At 40.4% G+C, this 16298-nt stretch overlaps 2 protein-coding genes across 5 annotated transcripts; one reads left to right on the top strand and one right to left on the bottom strand.

The window, feature by feature from the left end:
* The first annotated feature begins 389 nt into the window (after positions 1-389).
* On the top strand, positions 390-2239 carry mtres1 (mitochondrial transcription rescue factor 1). Of its 3 annotated transcripts, none has more exons than XM_020085233.2 (4): positions 390-495; positions 987-1431; positions 1584-1656; positions 1737-2239. In XM_020085233.2, the coding sequence occupies exons 2-4, from the start codon at positions 1007-1009 to the stop codon at positions 1917-1919; spliced, it is 681 nt and encodes a 226-aa protein (XP_019940792.2). In that variant the 5' UTR covers positions 390-495; positions 987-1006; the 3' UTR covers positions 1920-2239. The 3 variants fall into 3 exon arrangements, with proteins under 3 accessions (XP_019940792.2, XP_019940791.2, XP_019940794.2); XM_020085232.2 differs by having other exon boundaries at positions 449-562; XM_020085235.2 differs by having other exon boundaries at positions 454-543.
* Positions 2240-2481: 242 nt separating this feature from the next.
* On the bottom strand, positions 2482-8209 carry bend3 (BEN domain containing 3). 2 transcript variants are annotated; one of them, XM_020085230.2, is made up of 4 exons: positions 7989-8209; positions 6656-6710; positions 6169-6347; positions 2482-6051 (listed from the first exon to the last, which is right to left on the bottom strand). In XM_020085230.2, exons 2-4 carry the CDS (start codon positions 6705-6707, stop codon positions 3823-3825), a joined length of 2460 nt encoding a protein of 819 aa, XP_019940789.1. In that variant the 5' UTR covers positions 6708-6710; positions 7989-8209; the 3' UTR covers positions 2482-3822. The 2 variants fall into 2 exon arrangements, with proteins under 2 accessions (XP_019940789.1, XP_019940790.1); XM_020085231.2 differs by having other exon boundaries at positions 7524-8172.
* Between the last annotated feature and the right edge of the window lie 8089 nt (positions 8210-16298).

The following is a 16298-nucleotide window of genomic DNA, read 5'->3' as shown; positions in this document are numbered from 1 at the left end:
TATGGGAGAACAACAGTGTCCCCAGGTTGACCTTGCAATTGTTGAGTGGAATAAAGTGGAACAGGGTGATAATGCCAAAAATGTCAGTCAGTATCAGTCGATAATGATAAATGTCACATTATTGTTTTTTTCTGAAGACTGAACATTGTGGTTTTAAACTCTTCTTTATGAGCAGCGAATGACAAACACTTAATAAACAGCAACACATTGTACACATCTAAGGTAGATCAAGTGTATGTGCTCACTGTGCTTACACAAGGGATAAAGAATAAATCAACATAAGTGAACTAATGTTATATTGCTTTTGATGATAATTAGACTGCGATAATAATTCATATTTATTTCGAGGCCCTAATAAGTGCTCTTTTGTTCAGTCATTCCTGGCCACGTGTTGTTCCCCTCCTGTGCGACAGGTGGCAGCACATTCACGTGTAACCAAGCAGCGGAGGCGAATAAGTATCGCCCAGTAACAAGCAGTGAAAGGTTACCTCGTAGGTGAGTGGTCTAATAAACAATCACAACAGTCATGTGGGGAGATCCCAGGTCAGTGTGCAGCAGCGGAGTAAGTCTGGCTCCACTGTGTGTGTGTGTGTGTGTCATCAAGCTCGAGTTGCACGAGTTCCTGAACTCACTGCACCAAAGTGAAGCTAGTTAGCTGCAGCTAGCTTGTTTTCAACTTCAGCCAGACAGTCTTTATATTAGATGATGTTTCCTACCTTTCTATTTACAAAGGTATTTTAGCAACTAAAAAAACAATTGGACTTGAAATGTATGAAATTTAACAACACGATACATAGAGGTGGAGCAGTATATACTCTTCCCACTCATTGCTGATAATCAGGGGTATTCTTAGTTTTAGTGTTTATACTAATTGTTGCTAACTGATCATTCAGTTTGTTATCTTACACATAAAGACTGCAACTAAGTTTGTCACATGGAGGCCGGTGTTGCAGTGCGATGCCTCCTAACCTGTGGTGTGTTTCTAGTGACAGGGTGGAGCACCAGCATGCAGAACTTGGTGGTGCAGTCACTTGCCATGAGGCAGCTCGGGAGGCTGAACCCCAGCCACCTGCTGGCTGCTGGATATGGACTGAGGCAGACTAAATGGTGTCCCAGGAGCATCCACACACGCCAGCTGTGGGGCTGCTCGTCGTTCCCAGCGCTTGGCTGTCACAGGCCGACCTCCCACAGCAGAGACTCTCTCAGGAGTTGGTCCGTTCATCACCAGAGGTCCAAAAGCATCAAGAAGAAAGAAGCTACTCAGACGGCACAGGAGGAAGATGAAGATAAGAAAGACCCAGAAGAAAGTGATTATGACGATGAGGTGGATGAGGACCCAGATCAACCTAAGCAATATAAAGATGTGGAAAAGTACGTGCAGTCTTTCCGGTACGATAGCATCATGAAAGCTGGCCTGGACATGGCAAATAAGTGAGTCAGTCTATGTTTACTAGTCTCTTCTGTGCAGACATTTTCTGCATAGCTGATGTGTATTGGATAACCATTATCAAATGTGACTTATAACAGTAAAAAAGGGAATAATTTGAATCCCTAAATAAAGCGTGTCCTTTGTTTTGTTACAGAAAAATTGAAGATGCCTTCTATGGGAATAAACTCAGGCTAAACGGACAGAGACTCATCAAAAAAAGTAAAACGGTAAGTGATGTATGACAAAATGAAGTAGTCCTGCACCTTATCCTCGAATATACATGAACTCATATTTGTTCTGTTTTCAGGTAAAAGTTGGGGACACTTTGGACATGGTCCTGTCAGAGAACCAAGGAGGAAACACTGTTACCTTGATGAGAGTCATCGTCAGAAGAGTTTTTGCAGAAAAAAGTAAAACAGAAAAGTACAAAGTTGCCATCAGGTGCTGGAAATCGATAGAGCTTTCCAAGGACGAGGCCTTTAAGCCATGAACTTGGATGAGACAGTAGAGACTGTGATACCAACAAGGCAACAACACAGAAATGGCATGACTGGCAGTTGGAATGATCCCCAAGAAGTTGGATTGAGAATCGATAACAGTGGAATAATGTAAAGATCAACATTTCTCACTGGTTGTAGACATTCAGCAGTTGGCTGGGAGAAATGTGTTGACTGTTTACCTTTCCCCACCATATACTGTACGACTCCCCCAATAAATGTGCACTTTTTTAGCTTTGAAAATGTTAGAAAATTGCTGATGAAGAGGGCAATTATTTTCTTGCAAATAATATGTTTTCCTCTGACTCGGTTACCAGAGTTTCTTGTGTTTTTCCCATAGACTGTATATAAAGAGGTTTTTCCCTGTGAAACCTCATTGAATATAATTTTTTTTATGGTACAAATGGTACAAAGGACCAATATTCATGTTACTGAGTGCAAAGTTTTCTCATGTACTGGTACTACGCACACCTCCCACTCCCTGCTAAGGAAATGTCTGCATGACCAGATACAGTTAATAATAACAGTTTAGTGTTATGTAAAACAGTCTGATAGTCATATTTATAACTAGGGTTTTATTAGAAAGGTTATCATGATCTATTGTCATGTTAAATTGTCTTTATAGTATAAACTTCTATAAGAAGGCTTAACATAAGCACGTTGTTATTAAAACAGTGGTGGCACAATGCTACATCAGTAACTGTAACAGAAATACAGACAGGTGACAAATTACAGGAATAACAGACTTTAGGTGAGTTAATAAGTTGTCGACGGCTTCAGTGCTGCTTTGCATTTAATCCACAAGTGTCTGAACTCGACAGGAGGGACGAAACACTGTTCTTCCAAAGTATGTTGGTATTTTCATGACGATGAAGGAGAGATGTCACACATCTGTCAGAAACCTCCTGTAGGGTTTCATCTATGGGAGATATTTTGAGATCTAACAACTTCTAAGGCCATAACGGAGCTTTTCAGACATGAACTCCAGTGGATGTCCGCAGGATTGGGTCTGGTGTTTGCCTTTCACACATGAACAACGCACCAGGAGATTCAAAAACTACACAGAATTCTCCGCAGTGTTCAGGTGAGTTGTGGCACAACAGGCAGAGGCAGGACGCAATTTTGTTTACAGCACGTGGACACCTGCATCATTCTCACCGAAAGCTTTCGACATCTTCGTCAGCGTCTTCTATGTGTATGGCACCGCCTTTTCACCCTGAGATAATTGTTTTCTTATTTTTGCGTCTGTCATATTTTAGAAACGTCATCAACACACCCACTTGTTTGCGGTGACTCCTGCAGAGGATCTCTTGCTGTGTTCTTGCATCAGCTCACTTGGGGATCCTCCCGAAAAAGAGTTTTTACTCAGGTTCTGGCAGGAGAAACTGGAGAATGTTCGGAGCCTCTGACCTGGATATTTGCGTTCTTACATACAGCCCCTCTGGATATATATATATATATATATATATATATATATATATTCTCTACTTATTTACTCAGGTTTTTCCTTGAGTTTGTCACCTGTCTCTACATCACATAGTTGTGAATCATCATAGCAAATGTGTGATTGATGCTATCAGCTACTATCATTGTTAATGTTGTTAAGGCTACAACATTTATCAACAAAGAATGTTAGATAAGCTACGACAGTTTTGGCTTATAAATAGAAGCAGTTTTAACTCTTTAGCCAACATTAATAAGACTGCATACACTACAACATCTATTGCTGTAGTCCAAATATAAAATATGACAAAGAATAGTACTGAAGAAACTCATACCAGCTTGGCTTCATCCTACATAGGACAGTTATGTAAAAGTTCAACAATGCGGTTTCAGCTTATATAATGTGCAATTATTTTTCATGACAAAGTGTTGCCTAACTGGAGAGTACTGTAACTAGGACACAATGCTTGACCTCTTGGCCTTCTTGAGAATGTCACACTTCTTGCGATTAGGGCGCCGGCAGCGTTCGTCAATGCTTGGCACACATTCATAGTGCCACACCTCCTCCATCTTATCCACAGGATACACTGCTTCCACATAGTGACGGATCAATCTGAGGCGCACGGGGTCGAGCTGCTTCTTGTTGCAGGCCCCTGAATGGTTGTACTGCAACCGCAGGTTCTCCTGCGTAAAGAGTTCGGGGAAGAGGCGCACGAGCAGACGGGCAGCGAAGTTCCCAACCGAGAGACTCTGCTGGACGATTTCCCGTACCTCAGTATCTGAGAGCAGGTAGGCTGCTGGTACGGGGAAGTCAGGTTTGGATACAGTCAGTTCATCCAGAGGAATTTTGCAAAAATCTTTGCTGCTTTTCTCAGGAGGTAAAGAGGGAATATCTGAGTCCTCTCTAATATCTGGATTGAGCTGGTTCAGCTGGCAAAAAAAGTCCTGCTCAGACTCTTGACCATACACTTTGCGTTGCTGCAGGTAGGATCTCCTCTGCTCTGTGTCGCGTCTCCGACACCTCTCGTCAAGTTTCCCCACAAATTCTAACATCCACACTCTGTCGTTCCTGGCCCGAGGGTAGACTAACTGCACGTAGTGACGGATCAGGTTTACACGAACAGGGTCGAGCTGCTTTTTCCCAAGAGAACCACTGCAGTTGTACTGCTTCCTTATGTTCTCATGGGTGAAGAGCTCAGGGAACATAAGCACCAGCAGCCGAGAGGCAAAGTTCCCAATGGACAAGCTACATTCATAGTTGAACTTCAGCTGCTCCAAGGACAAGAGGTACACCTGGGGGACAATGAAGTTTGGTAGAGGAATCTCCAGATTGTCAAAATCCACTGGGGAGAGCAGTGACTTTTTGGATTTGCGGATGGGCCTTTCATAATCAGCCACCTCTGGAACTTTAATAATAGAAACATCTTCTGAAAGGCTTACTACATCATAGCCCTCATCGTTGATATTGTCAGGTTCACTCCCATTACCACTGCTGTGAGGACCCTCGAGAGCATCCTCCATATGCTGAATGCAGACCTGGAGCCAGCTGTCCTCAGGCACATCAGGAAAATTTGCCTCCATATACTTTCTAATAATCTCCATCTTGTCAGAGTCTAGAATGAGCTGCCCCACTCTACTGAAACTACTGGAGCCTTCAGGCATTTTTCCTCCTTCAAACACCTCAGGGAAAAGACGATGCATGAGAAAAATAATTAAGTCCTCGTGGGACGAGAACTCATCGATGTCCTCTGTGGCTTGTGTGTTGAAAGCAAGGTCTGACACAGCCAGGCTGCTTTGCTGGTTATCTAGAGGGACATGTTCCTCCTGACCCTGCTCATTGATGAAATGGTAGGTTTGAGGGGACTCAGCTTTTATCCCAGCGCCTGTGAGCGTCTGCTTCCTGAGCAGCTGAGCGCTCTCCATGTCCCTCTGTGCCCAGAAGCGATTAAAGAAGTCATTAATCTGGAGCAGACATTCTTCCTGCCAGACGCTGTTGTTCTTGATTGACGGGTAGCACACCTCGACGTAGTTACGAATCAGCTGCAGATGGAGAGACTCCAGCATTCTCTTGCTCGACATGCATTCACGAGAGCACTCCCTCACTTTGAACAGCTCCGGGAAGAGATGCACCAGCAGTCGACACCCGAGCTCCCCCGCGCCTGATGTCTGCTCCATCAGCTGATTCAATTCGTCACTTGTTAGTAGATATTCAGGAGGAGGCTGGAACTCCGTCACCATCTCGGCCGGTTTGATCTGCTTTTTTATGCGCATGACTTCGAGGGTTAGCAAATCCACCTTGCTGTGAAGTTGTGTCATGCTTGAATTGAGGGTATTTAGAATAAAAAACATTTTCTCAATCAGTGGATAAAGGCTGGAGTTTGCTGTCGAAGCTTGGCCTAAACTGTCCGTGGTGGGGAGGGTCTCCAATTGGTCCTTTTCCTCTGGATTTTGAAGCTTGGACAAAAGGACACTGCTGTAGTTGAGCTGATTTCCAGCATCGTGACTGGCCTGCTGCTCCAGACTCGGTGTATTCCTCTTCTCTGAGATCCTGTGGGAGATGCTGAAGAGAGGCTTCCTGTAGGACACCCTGGATTTCTCCTGGACACAGTCCCTGTTCTCTCCAGTTGTGGTGAGGCATAGAGGCTCATGTCTGCTGCTCATGTCAATCAAGTGCCTCCTCATCTAGACAGAAGAAAAAACATTCAAAGCACAGAAAAACTGAAAAAGACAACCCAACCTATGAGATAAAATAACGTCCTGCAGATAGCTCATAGAGGAAATAGTTTGAGATCATCTTACCTCTGCAGAGACTCTGGCTCTCTTGCTGCTGGTGGACTGGTCTGTATCAGGACCCATCTCTGCTGATGACCGTTTACCAGCCTCAGAGGTCTCATTAGATCCTCCTCCACGTCCTTCTGGTAGCTCGCAAACAGCATAGTCCTCCGCTTCTTCTTTAATGTCCTGGACATGCTCTCGTTCTGCAATAATGGGAGATTAATATTTTCTTTGTTAAACCGTGTCAGAACCTCATGTGATCAGACTTGCTTTCGTGTCTCTTTTAAAGATGCAGTGGAGTCACAGATATTATCCAGAAAAAAAATCTGATGACTTATGTGTCTATGTTTTAAAACTTGAACATAAATATTTGAGATCAGACTTGTAAAAGTGTTGTATTAGAATAAATGAGTCTAGCAAAGCTCTACGCCAGCTGTTTTTTTAAAATCTTACTTATTACATGAATAACTGGGGATCTTCCTGCTGTGGCAGATGTAAAGATAAAACTTGCCTTTCTCAAGCATTGCTTCATCTGAAACTTCCCCATGCTCGGAGAAATTCATAGCCTAGAAAAATAAATCACACGCATTAAGTCACACGAGAAAAACATCCAATACAACATAAGTCAACAAACATGACAGTGTGATAGTAGACCTGAAACAATGTGACAAATCTTTGGTTCATCAAAATTAGTGTCGAAAAAAATGTTGAACATAGACTAATCATTAAAATAAAGTTTGAAAGCAAAAGTGGTAGAAAATAAACAGTTTCTCAAAGAGTGTTTTTTCTTAGTCTTGAATAGGACTGGGAGCTAAAACAATAACAACAATTATTATATATTATATTATTATTGTTATATAACAACACAACAAAAGTTCAATATATACTGATGTATTGTTTATGCATTGTGCAAGCACAGTGAGAAAGTAGAACACATCATTGATCTACCTCAGATTTTTAAATGAGCTTAAAGAATTTAAAACCACAACCTTCACTCAGGAGCAAACTATCAGTCTTTAAACTAATAACAATGTTACATTTCCCATGAAATTATTCATATGGACTGATTTTTCTTTAATAATATTGCCCAGCCCGAGTTATGACTGACAGCTGACTGCTCATCTTTGGAGTCTGGACTGTCATGTCAGTCAGACATGGGAGCTCCTGTGCATGCTTCATTCTTTTTCTGACATTTTATAGAGTAAACACCAATTTCTCAATTCATTTAAAGAAAATAATCGCTACATTAATCAACAATAAAAACAGCCTTTATGTCGACGAATAGAAAACGGAAGTTGAGGCTGTAACATTGGATTTATTTAAATATGATTGATGGATCGTGTTTACAAAGTGTACATTTACTCTCCGGTGTACATTACCTGTGTGGACCCGTATACACGTCCATGAATACATAGAGCAACATTTCAAACATGGAACTTGGCTGTGAGCTGCAGCGGAGACAGTCAGCATGTGATCGGCTGCAGTGGGTCCCTGCTGACATGACGAGAGAGTGAAACCTCCAGAGAGGAGACGTGAACACACTCGCTGTCACAAAGGAGACACGTTGTTTTGGTGCTGTGCGCGGCACCGAGTTACCTCCTAGCTTCACTGAGCAGCTACTTCCTCATTCTTCCGCCCCTCAACCAAAACAATGCTAACGACCTGTGCGCGTGCAGCTGCAGACGAAGCCCCGCCACCATCGCACCGACGAACCCGTGTGTTAGTGAGAGCGTGTCTCTGTGCACGTTCGATTCCCAAAACATTTTGTTTGTGAATTTTAATGACGCGGCAATGTTTGCGTGGACGAGCTTTCACCCCCCACTCTCTCCTGCTCGGACTCTTACCGTAAATTCATGGAAAAGGCGCGTGACCTGCGGTTCGAGCTCATCTTTACGGTTCCGAGCGAGTCCCCGGTGCCGGTGTGGACGTGTGGGACATGTCGAAGGTTTGTCTCCAGGTTTTATTCACAGGAAACTCTTCTTCTTCTTGTTCATGTTTTTTTTTCTCTCGCTCGGCTCCTGTGCTGTCTCGCGTGACGTGACGCGGCGCGCGCCTGCTGTGTCACTTCCGCACAGCTGTGAACAGAAATAAAGACAAACACACTGACACTACTACTGTATATACACAGGTTATATATTATTATTATATTATTATTATATACTATCAACATACACTACTACTGTATATACACAGGTTATATATTATTATTATTATATTATTATATACTATCAACATACACTACTACTGTATATACACAGGTTATATATTATTATTATTATATTATTATATACTATCAACATACACTACTACTGTATATACACAAGTTATATATTATTATTATATTATTATTATATACTATCAACATACACTACTACTGTATATACACAGGTTATATATTATTATTATATTATTATATACTATCAACATACACTACTACTTTATATACACAGGTTATATATTATTATTATTATATTATTATATACTGAAAACATACACTACTACTGTATATACACAGGTTGTATATTATTATTATATTATTATATACTGACAACATACACTACTACTGTATATACACAGGTTATATATTATTATTATTATATTATTATATACTGACAACATACACTACTACTGTATATACACAGGTTGTATATTATTATTATTATATAATTATATACTATCAACATACACTACTACTGTATATACACAGGTTATATATTATTATTATTATATTATTATATACTATCAACATACACTACTACTGTATATACACAGGTTATATATTATTATTATTATATTATTATATACTATCAACATACACTACTACTGTATATACACAGGTTATATATTATTATTATATTATTATATACTGACAACATGCACTACTACTGTATATACACAGGTTATATATTATTATTATATTATTATATTATTATATACTGACAACATACACTACTACTGTATATACACAGGTTATATATTATTATTATATTATTATATACTATCAACATACACTACTCCTGTATATACACAGGTAATATATTATTATTATTATATTATTATATACTATCAACATACACTACTACTGTATATACACAGGTTATATATTATTATTATTATATTATTATATACTATCAACATACACTACTCCTGTATATACACAGGTTATATATTATTATTATTATATTATTATATACTATCAACATACACTACTACTGTATACAAACAGGTTATATATTATTATTATTATATTATTATATACTATCAACATACACTACTACTGCATATACACAGGTTATATATTATTATTATTATATTATTATATACTATCAACATACACTACTACTGTATATAAACAGGTTATATACTAACAACATGCACTACTACTGTATATAAAAAGGTTATATAGTCTTATTGTATACTAACAGCATATACTACTACTGTATATAAACCATTTGTTGTGATGCCTGTTATATTTAATGTATAGCACTTTGAATTGCCTTGCTGTTGAAAAGTGATATACAAAGAAACTCGCCTTGCCTAAATCTAGTCGACAATAATTATGTTGGTAATTTTTGCCTTAATACTACTTTAAATACAACAAGGAGAGTTTTATTCACACTATACACTTCATAAGAATATTTGGATATTTTCTTGTACTTTGGGTTTTGGATCAATACTGATCAGGGAGTTTGTTGGCAACATTACATAAATGAGGTATGTTATCATAATAAATATCCTACTATGTATTGCTGTATGCTGTAGTGTTAGTAAATTAGTCGCTCCTCTCAAATAAAATACACTGTGATTCACTGTGCTATATGTCATAGTCAAAATAAAATATTATAACTATTGTGTCTCTTTCAGATTCAGATCAGTGATTAGAGTTGAGTGGTGAAGAAAAACTAAACAGCTTTCTAGTTCACGTTGACATGTTTTCTGATACTGACTTATTCAGAAACAGTGCTGGGACAACTGTAAGGCCTGAAACAGCAAGCCACAGTTCCAGAACTGAGAAACAGATGACAGTGTAATGGCACAGAGAATAGTGAGTAATTCATTTGTGCCACAGACATCTAGAACATACGGAGCCCATCTGGTGACATGGGTGGAGAAAAAAAAATTCCGTGGCTACGAATTAATAATGCGTGGGAACGAGATCCTATCCCGTGATACAACTTGCTTAATGCGTGGGAACGAGATGATTCTTAGGTGGCCACGAATTAATAAGACGCATGATGAAATCTACAACTTCCCTGAGGTCAGCATATTGTTTACGTTTGAGCCTGTGCTTTTTGAGCAGCTGAATTAAGTGTCTCATGCTCAGAATTACTCCATGTCTAAGTGATTTCAGGATATCATTATAATTCATCCCTAGATTAAAATAAAACGCAATCAGGTCAAACTTGTCCATGTTTGCGGCTGAAGCTACTGATGCCAGAAAGTCAACAGTCTCACTGATGAAATGACATTTCTTGAGGCCACGTCTTATTAATTCGTGGCCACCTAATAATCATCTCGTTCCCACGCATCAAACAAGTCGTGGTGGAAATTTTTTTCCCCACCCATGTCACCAGATGGGCTCCGTAAGTTTCTTTAAATGGCTTCTCATAAACATTTCCTACAGATCTGGGTAACTCTATCATTTTCAAAAAGTAGATGCCTTATTTATTCTTCTCTCTCCAACACACAGTAGGAGTGATACCTCCTGTTTGTAAAGACAATCTCTATCCACCATTGAGCCAACATAATGTGGGCAACATCGCCCTCAAGTGGAAGGAGACCACACTCCCCACACCACAGAACAGATTAAAACCACCCTTTTATGGATAATGATTTAAGATTACTTGAGCAACTACAACAATGTCAAACAATCATGAATTTCAATATAATGTATTCATTCTTTTGTGCGGGTGAATTATTTTTAGCACAATATTCTTGCCTTAAATATGCACCACATCAGCCTGGAGATTCATGTTAGTAATGTTCCTTTTGTCCTCCACACAACTATTTCTTAATGAGGTAGTGATTTTTAAATACTACATCACAAAGACAAATATTTAATTTTGTTGCAGCCTACTGCAGATTGACATGATTTGTACCAGTGCTACAGTAAAACACTACTTCTGCTTCCAAAAGCTTTGTGTTTAATTCTATTGTGCAAAAAGATGACCAAACACATCAGGTTTGAGATGTGTTATCTGACAAACAATAATAACAGTAATAATAATGATGATAATAATAAAGATTATTAAGATACATGGGAATAATATAGTACAAGGCAAAACAAACATAAGAAAGATAACAAAATAAAATGTTCAAAACAAACAACACTTGTTAAAACCAGTTAAAAGGCATAAAAAAATATGTTTTAAGCAATGATTTAAAAACAGGTAGAGTGATTGCATTACATCTCAAGTTCAAAGATTGTCAAAGAGTCCAAACTTTCCAAAAAAAGATTTCTGTGGGTTATTCTGACATGGAGCCAGCCGCAGCAGAAAGCAAACCTTGTGAGATGATAAATAAGAGAAGACGATCATACAGAGCGACGCCATATTGTTCAGATGAATCAGAGACATTTTGATTTGTAGGGGGCACCATTAAAAACAGCTGGTGACCGGAGCAGGTAAATTGGTGTCAGCTGAGGAGCAGAGATTCAAGTCAGTAACAGATGAACAGAGGAACCTCATGCTACTGTTACTCTGTCTTAATCACCACGCAGCACCCACTGTTCTGTCCCCAGCCACAAACGTTACGATACGGAGATGATACAACAAGAAGCCGTGCGGCTGGTGCGGTTCTCATTATCCGACTAATGAGCTGTCTCCATGGCAGTCTGATCTGTCAGCCAATGAAGCGAGCAGGCCCCTGTGCGGAGGGGAAGCGGTGCCCAGGGTCAGCCAGGCGAAGGCTTGCGACGAGGGGCCGGCGTGCAGCACTTACCACCGTGAAGAGCTCGTTAAAGTGTCATTTTTGGCCAATATGCTCGTCTGTGTCAAGGAGGCCAATCAGCCATACTGTTCCCATCTCAGGAGAATGACTTTCATCCATCACCGTCAGCTATATGATGACATTAGCAGGTGTTTACTGATAGACCATTGAGAGGAAGACAAATGGAGATCCCAAAATCACCCCACTCTCAAAGTCGTGCATTCATTCTACATACATGCTTATCCCTAATAGGGCCACATCTAATCTATCCCAGCATGCACTGGAAGGGGAGGCCAGGTACCATCATGGCTAAGGCATCAATGCCCCAGAGGGTTTAAACCATGGACGATAAAGATGAACGACATGACTGCTCCGCTAAGGTGAAGCCAAAGCGTCTAAATTGCCACCTGGTGGCTGGCTGCAGGAGGTTATGAATCCTACCTCCTCCACGTTAGTTGATGGGACAAGGGCCAAACTAAAAAGTAAAAGATAATTCATAGTTCTTCTCACATTGATGTTTGTTCAAGCGTTCATTTTTCTGATAAGTTTTAGTTGTATTACTTATTTGATGCTATAAAATGAAGTGGAATGTCACGATTGACAGCTGAGACTGACTCGTGATTGGGTGAGTGCATGTGTATTAGGGTTACCACGGCTCCATTCCTCAATCGCTGCTGTGCAGACTCTAAATGAGCAATATGGCAGCGTTTGGGATATTTTGGCCTCATTTCCAGATAGACTCTATGACCAACACACATACAGAAACATCTTTACTGTTTGGCTGCAGATGTGCAGGTTCAGCAGCATCACTATGATCAATGATATCAGTGCCTGACTTGATCTTATTACAGTTCAAAACCCCAATATATAAAATGGCACATTGAAGTGCACATGTACACATTAAACCAACGAATGGTGACCGACGTGGTGGGACTACATATGAAACAGCTTAAAGGTGTTCTGACAGATGTCTCAGTAACAGTAACATCCACCTCTGCACTTTGAGATGTTTGCACAGAAGGTTTGATTTTCTAAAACTGGTTTGAAGTCGCTAACCAGAAAGTTGGTGGTTTGATCACCAGCTCTTCCAATCTGCATTCTGTGTGTGTGTGTGTGTGTGTGTGTGTGTGCGTGTGCGTGTGTGTGCGTGTGACCTTGGGCAAGATACTGAACCCCATATTTCCCCTGTTGTTTGTGCTGAGTGTATTAATGATGTGTGACAGAAAAAGCGCTGTCAAGAGAAACTCTGTTTTGTCAATAGAAGACTGGAAAAGATAGAGTCCATATATGTGATTACATCAAATAAGCTGTTTTTGAAAGTAAGTTAGTTAGCGACTTTATTGAAGTCCTCCTGGGAGTTATTTAATGCTATATCAATGCATTAAAGTGTTGTGGTTCAGGAGTTTGAGCGGGTTGTCCACTAAACAGAAGGTGTGCCCCATTCCACATGCTGGTGTGATCTTGGGCAAGATACTGAGCCAAATATTGCCCCTGACAGCTGAACTGGCATGGTGTCAGTGATGGAGAACATGCACAGACACACATTGTATAATCAGAGTATCAATGTGTAACTGTACCGTAAGAAGTTGTATGTGGTCATCAGGGGTAGAGGAGCGCTACATGAAGTGCAGTAAGGCTCATGTCCAGCATTTTCTACTGTGGTCCTCACATGAATACATAATCCTGAACCCTGGGACCCTGTGCGCACACACACTGCTGTGTTCCAGTGTGTCACAGACTCTCCAGATGTGTTGTTACTCCACAGCAGCTCACTCCAGCAGTGACTTAAAACCTTAAAGAGAGGGGACACTGACACCTGGTGGGCAGATGACTCAGAGGAGGCCGCTTGTCCCATCACCAGTTTAGTGTGTTCAGCCATGTTTTGGAACTTTGCTCCACCTTTTAGGAACTCCTTGCATTTCCACAGCAGGGATCAGGGTCTGAGGAAAGTTCAGGGAGAGTCTTTTTATTTTACCTCAAAAATGTCCCCTCTGTGTGTCCTCTATAACAATGTACCAGGGCTGAGGCTGCGTTTAAGGCCTGGAGTTAAACCTGCCTCCTGTTGAAATATAACAGCAGCTGCTCCATCTACAACATCCACAGTGGTGTTTGCGTGAGTATGTGTGTGCGTAATGGAATCTGTTGGACTGTGCTGACAAACTCTACCCACTCGACCCTGCTGTAATTACAGCACCCATCGTCCTGCCTGGGCACACTAAGGCCGCTGTTGCCCACTTCATGTTGTGCATGTAAGCTTATAGTCCTGCCAGCTCTCGCTTTAATGACACCCAAGACTCCCGAACTGGAAAATGTAAGCAAACAGAGAGTCGGGTTTCTGCTCTGCAGGATATAAAAGTGTCGAACCTCATACCGTCATCATCCTGCTCTTTATTCGGGCTTCGCTTGAGATATCAAAAACAGTGATGCTGAGGGTTGTGATGTTGTCGAGAAGGGGAAAAAAAACATTAAACATTTAGTTTTTACCACTGGAAAAAACTGTTTCCCTCAATAAAAAAAAAAAACACTCCATCAAATCCTCTCCTGCAGTGCCCGGCTGATCGGGAGCTTTTATGCAACAGTGTCATTGCTTAAAAGCAGACCTCATTTAAAAAATCCCCCAAAAGTTTAGTTTAGTAACTATAATTGTCATTCTGGCAGTGCCCCAGCCTCTGTCTTTGTTTGGTCCTTTTAACTTTCCATGTAACTTTCCCCATGTCTCCTCACAGCGAGGATAAATATTTCATGAAGAGCCTGAGGCATTCCCCGGCACATGCTGTACCTCTCTGTTCCCGGGAAGCCCGAGCAGCGGAAACCAGACAGCAGAGAAAGTGGACGAACAACCCGGCAACAGACGGGAGCTTGTTGTTCAAATACTCCACATCCTGTTTCATTTCAACCTCACTGGCTTCTTTTCATCCTATCGTCTGTCCACTCATCCACTTTCACCCTCCGAGTCCTCTTCTTCAACACTCCTGCTCTGCCACACGCTTCCAAAGAATGGATACTGTGGTACATCATGGTATATTATATAGTATCTGATCATATATTCTCTACGAGTCCACAGTTCACCTGCCTGTTTTGTTTACTCACCTCTGGAAAATACAACATACATACATGTTCCTATACAGTTTACACTCGTCTTTGGTTTCACACTTTAATTCTCTAACAGGTTTTTTTGTAATGTATTTAACTTTTTGATATTGAGCTCTTTTAACTTTATTTTATTCAAATGTAATTATTGCTGTAATTACATTGCTGAGCTGGCCTGTCCTTCTTGTCCAACACTTTCCATTGTGCGGTTAAGCGTGCGTTAACTCAAATATAACAACTAAAACGCTAAACTATTTACCACCTACATGTAAACAAGGGGAAAGAAAGTGTTACTCACAAAGAAAAGCAGTTTTTCTTCTATGTTTCCATGAATTAGTTTTACAGAAATGACTTAAACTTGCTTTACATTGGACAGCACTGATGTGCAGTATGATTTCAGCCCTGTTCATTTGTTGGTTAGTGCTTTTGTTTGTTGGCAAAATTTACAAATATCTTGATGGATTTCCACAAAACATTTCCACATTTTGGATCTGGATCCAACAATTCTTTTTCACTTTCTTTAACATTGTGAGTCAGAAGTTTCTTTTTGGTTTTTCTCAGGAAATAATTCATGGATCTTGATTAAAAGAATCAGGCTGATTAAGAGACTGTTGGGCCTTGTGCTGTTGTTGTGATCTACCCAGTGATTTCCAGTGAAAAAGTGTAACTAAGACTGGTGGGGATGTCATAAGTTTTGCAGTTGTTTCTAACCCAAAGTATTAAAGTCGGTGATCACAACAGTTACATCACGAGGAAGTCATGGATGTTGGCATCAGTTTTAATTTCTGTGGAATTAACGCTGCCTTTCACTCCAAACCACAGACGTCAGCCTCACGGTCACAGTGATCCATCAAACTGTCTTTGATAGTGTGTTTCAGACAGACGGACAGAGATGGTGCCTTGGACTTTGGGCATAATCAAGAGCAGTCCAGTGTCATTACAAATTCCATCTAAAACCTACAACTGCTTGTTTAAAAGATGGACCCTAAAGACTGTTATTGCCAAAGGAACCACTACACATAATTCTTTTTAATGGATATAATGGTTATAAAAAGACTCATAATTCTCTTTTATGACATTACTGACAGGGTGGTCGTCATTTTGAGGCATTGCTCTTTTTCTAAGTTAAATATTTA

The sequence above is a fragment of the Paralichthys olivaceus genome, chromosome 12, assembly GCF_024713975.1.
Source record: "Paralichthys olivaceus isolate ysfri-2021 chromosome 12, ASM2471397v2, whole genome shotgun sequence".
Classification (NCBI taxonomy): domain Eukaryota; kingdom Metazoa; phylum Chordata; class Actinopteri; order Pleuronectiformes; family Paralichthyidae; genus Paralichthys; species Paralichthys olivaceus.
Note: the sequence above shows the minus strand (reverse complement) of the source record. Positions and strands in the feature narration are given on the sequence as shown.

Excerpts from the sequence above, each read along its gene's own strand:
- mtres1 (XM_020085232.2), top strand. Across the intron at positions 1,432-1,583 it reads GGCCTGGACATGGCAAATAA|AAAAATTGAAGATGCCTTCT; the intron begins GTGAGTCAGTCT and ends GTTTTGTTACAG. Across the intron at positions 1,657-1,736 it reads TCATCAAAAAAAGTAAAACG|GTAAAAGTTGGGGACACTTT; the intron begins GTAAGTGATGTA and ends TTCTGTTTTCAG.
- bend3 (XM_020085230.2), bottom strand. The coding sequence starts at position 6,707 with ATGAATTTCTCCGAGCATGGGGAAGTTTCAGATGAAGCAATGCTTGAG. Across the intron at positions 6,348-6,655 it reads TGAAGCAATGCTTGAGAAAG|AACGAGAGCATGTCCAGGAC; the intron begins GCAAGTTTTATC and ends CCATTATTGCAG. Across the intron at positions 6,052-6,168 it reads GAGCCAGAGTCTCTGCAGAG|ATGAGGAGGCACTTGATTGA; the intron begins GTAAGATGATCT and ends TCTTCTGTCTAG.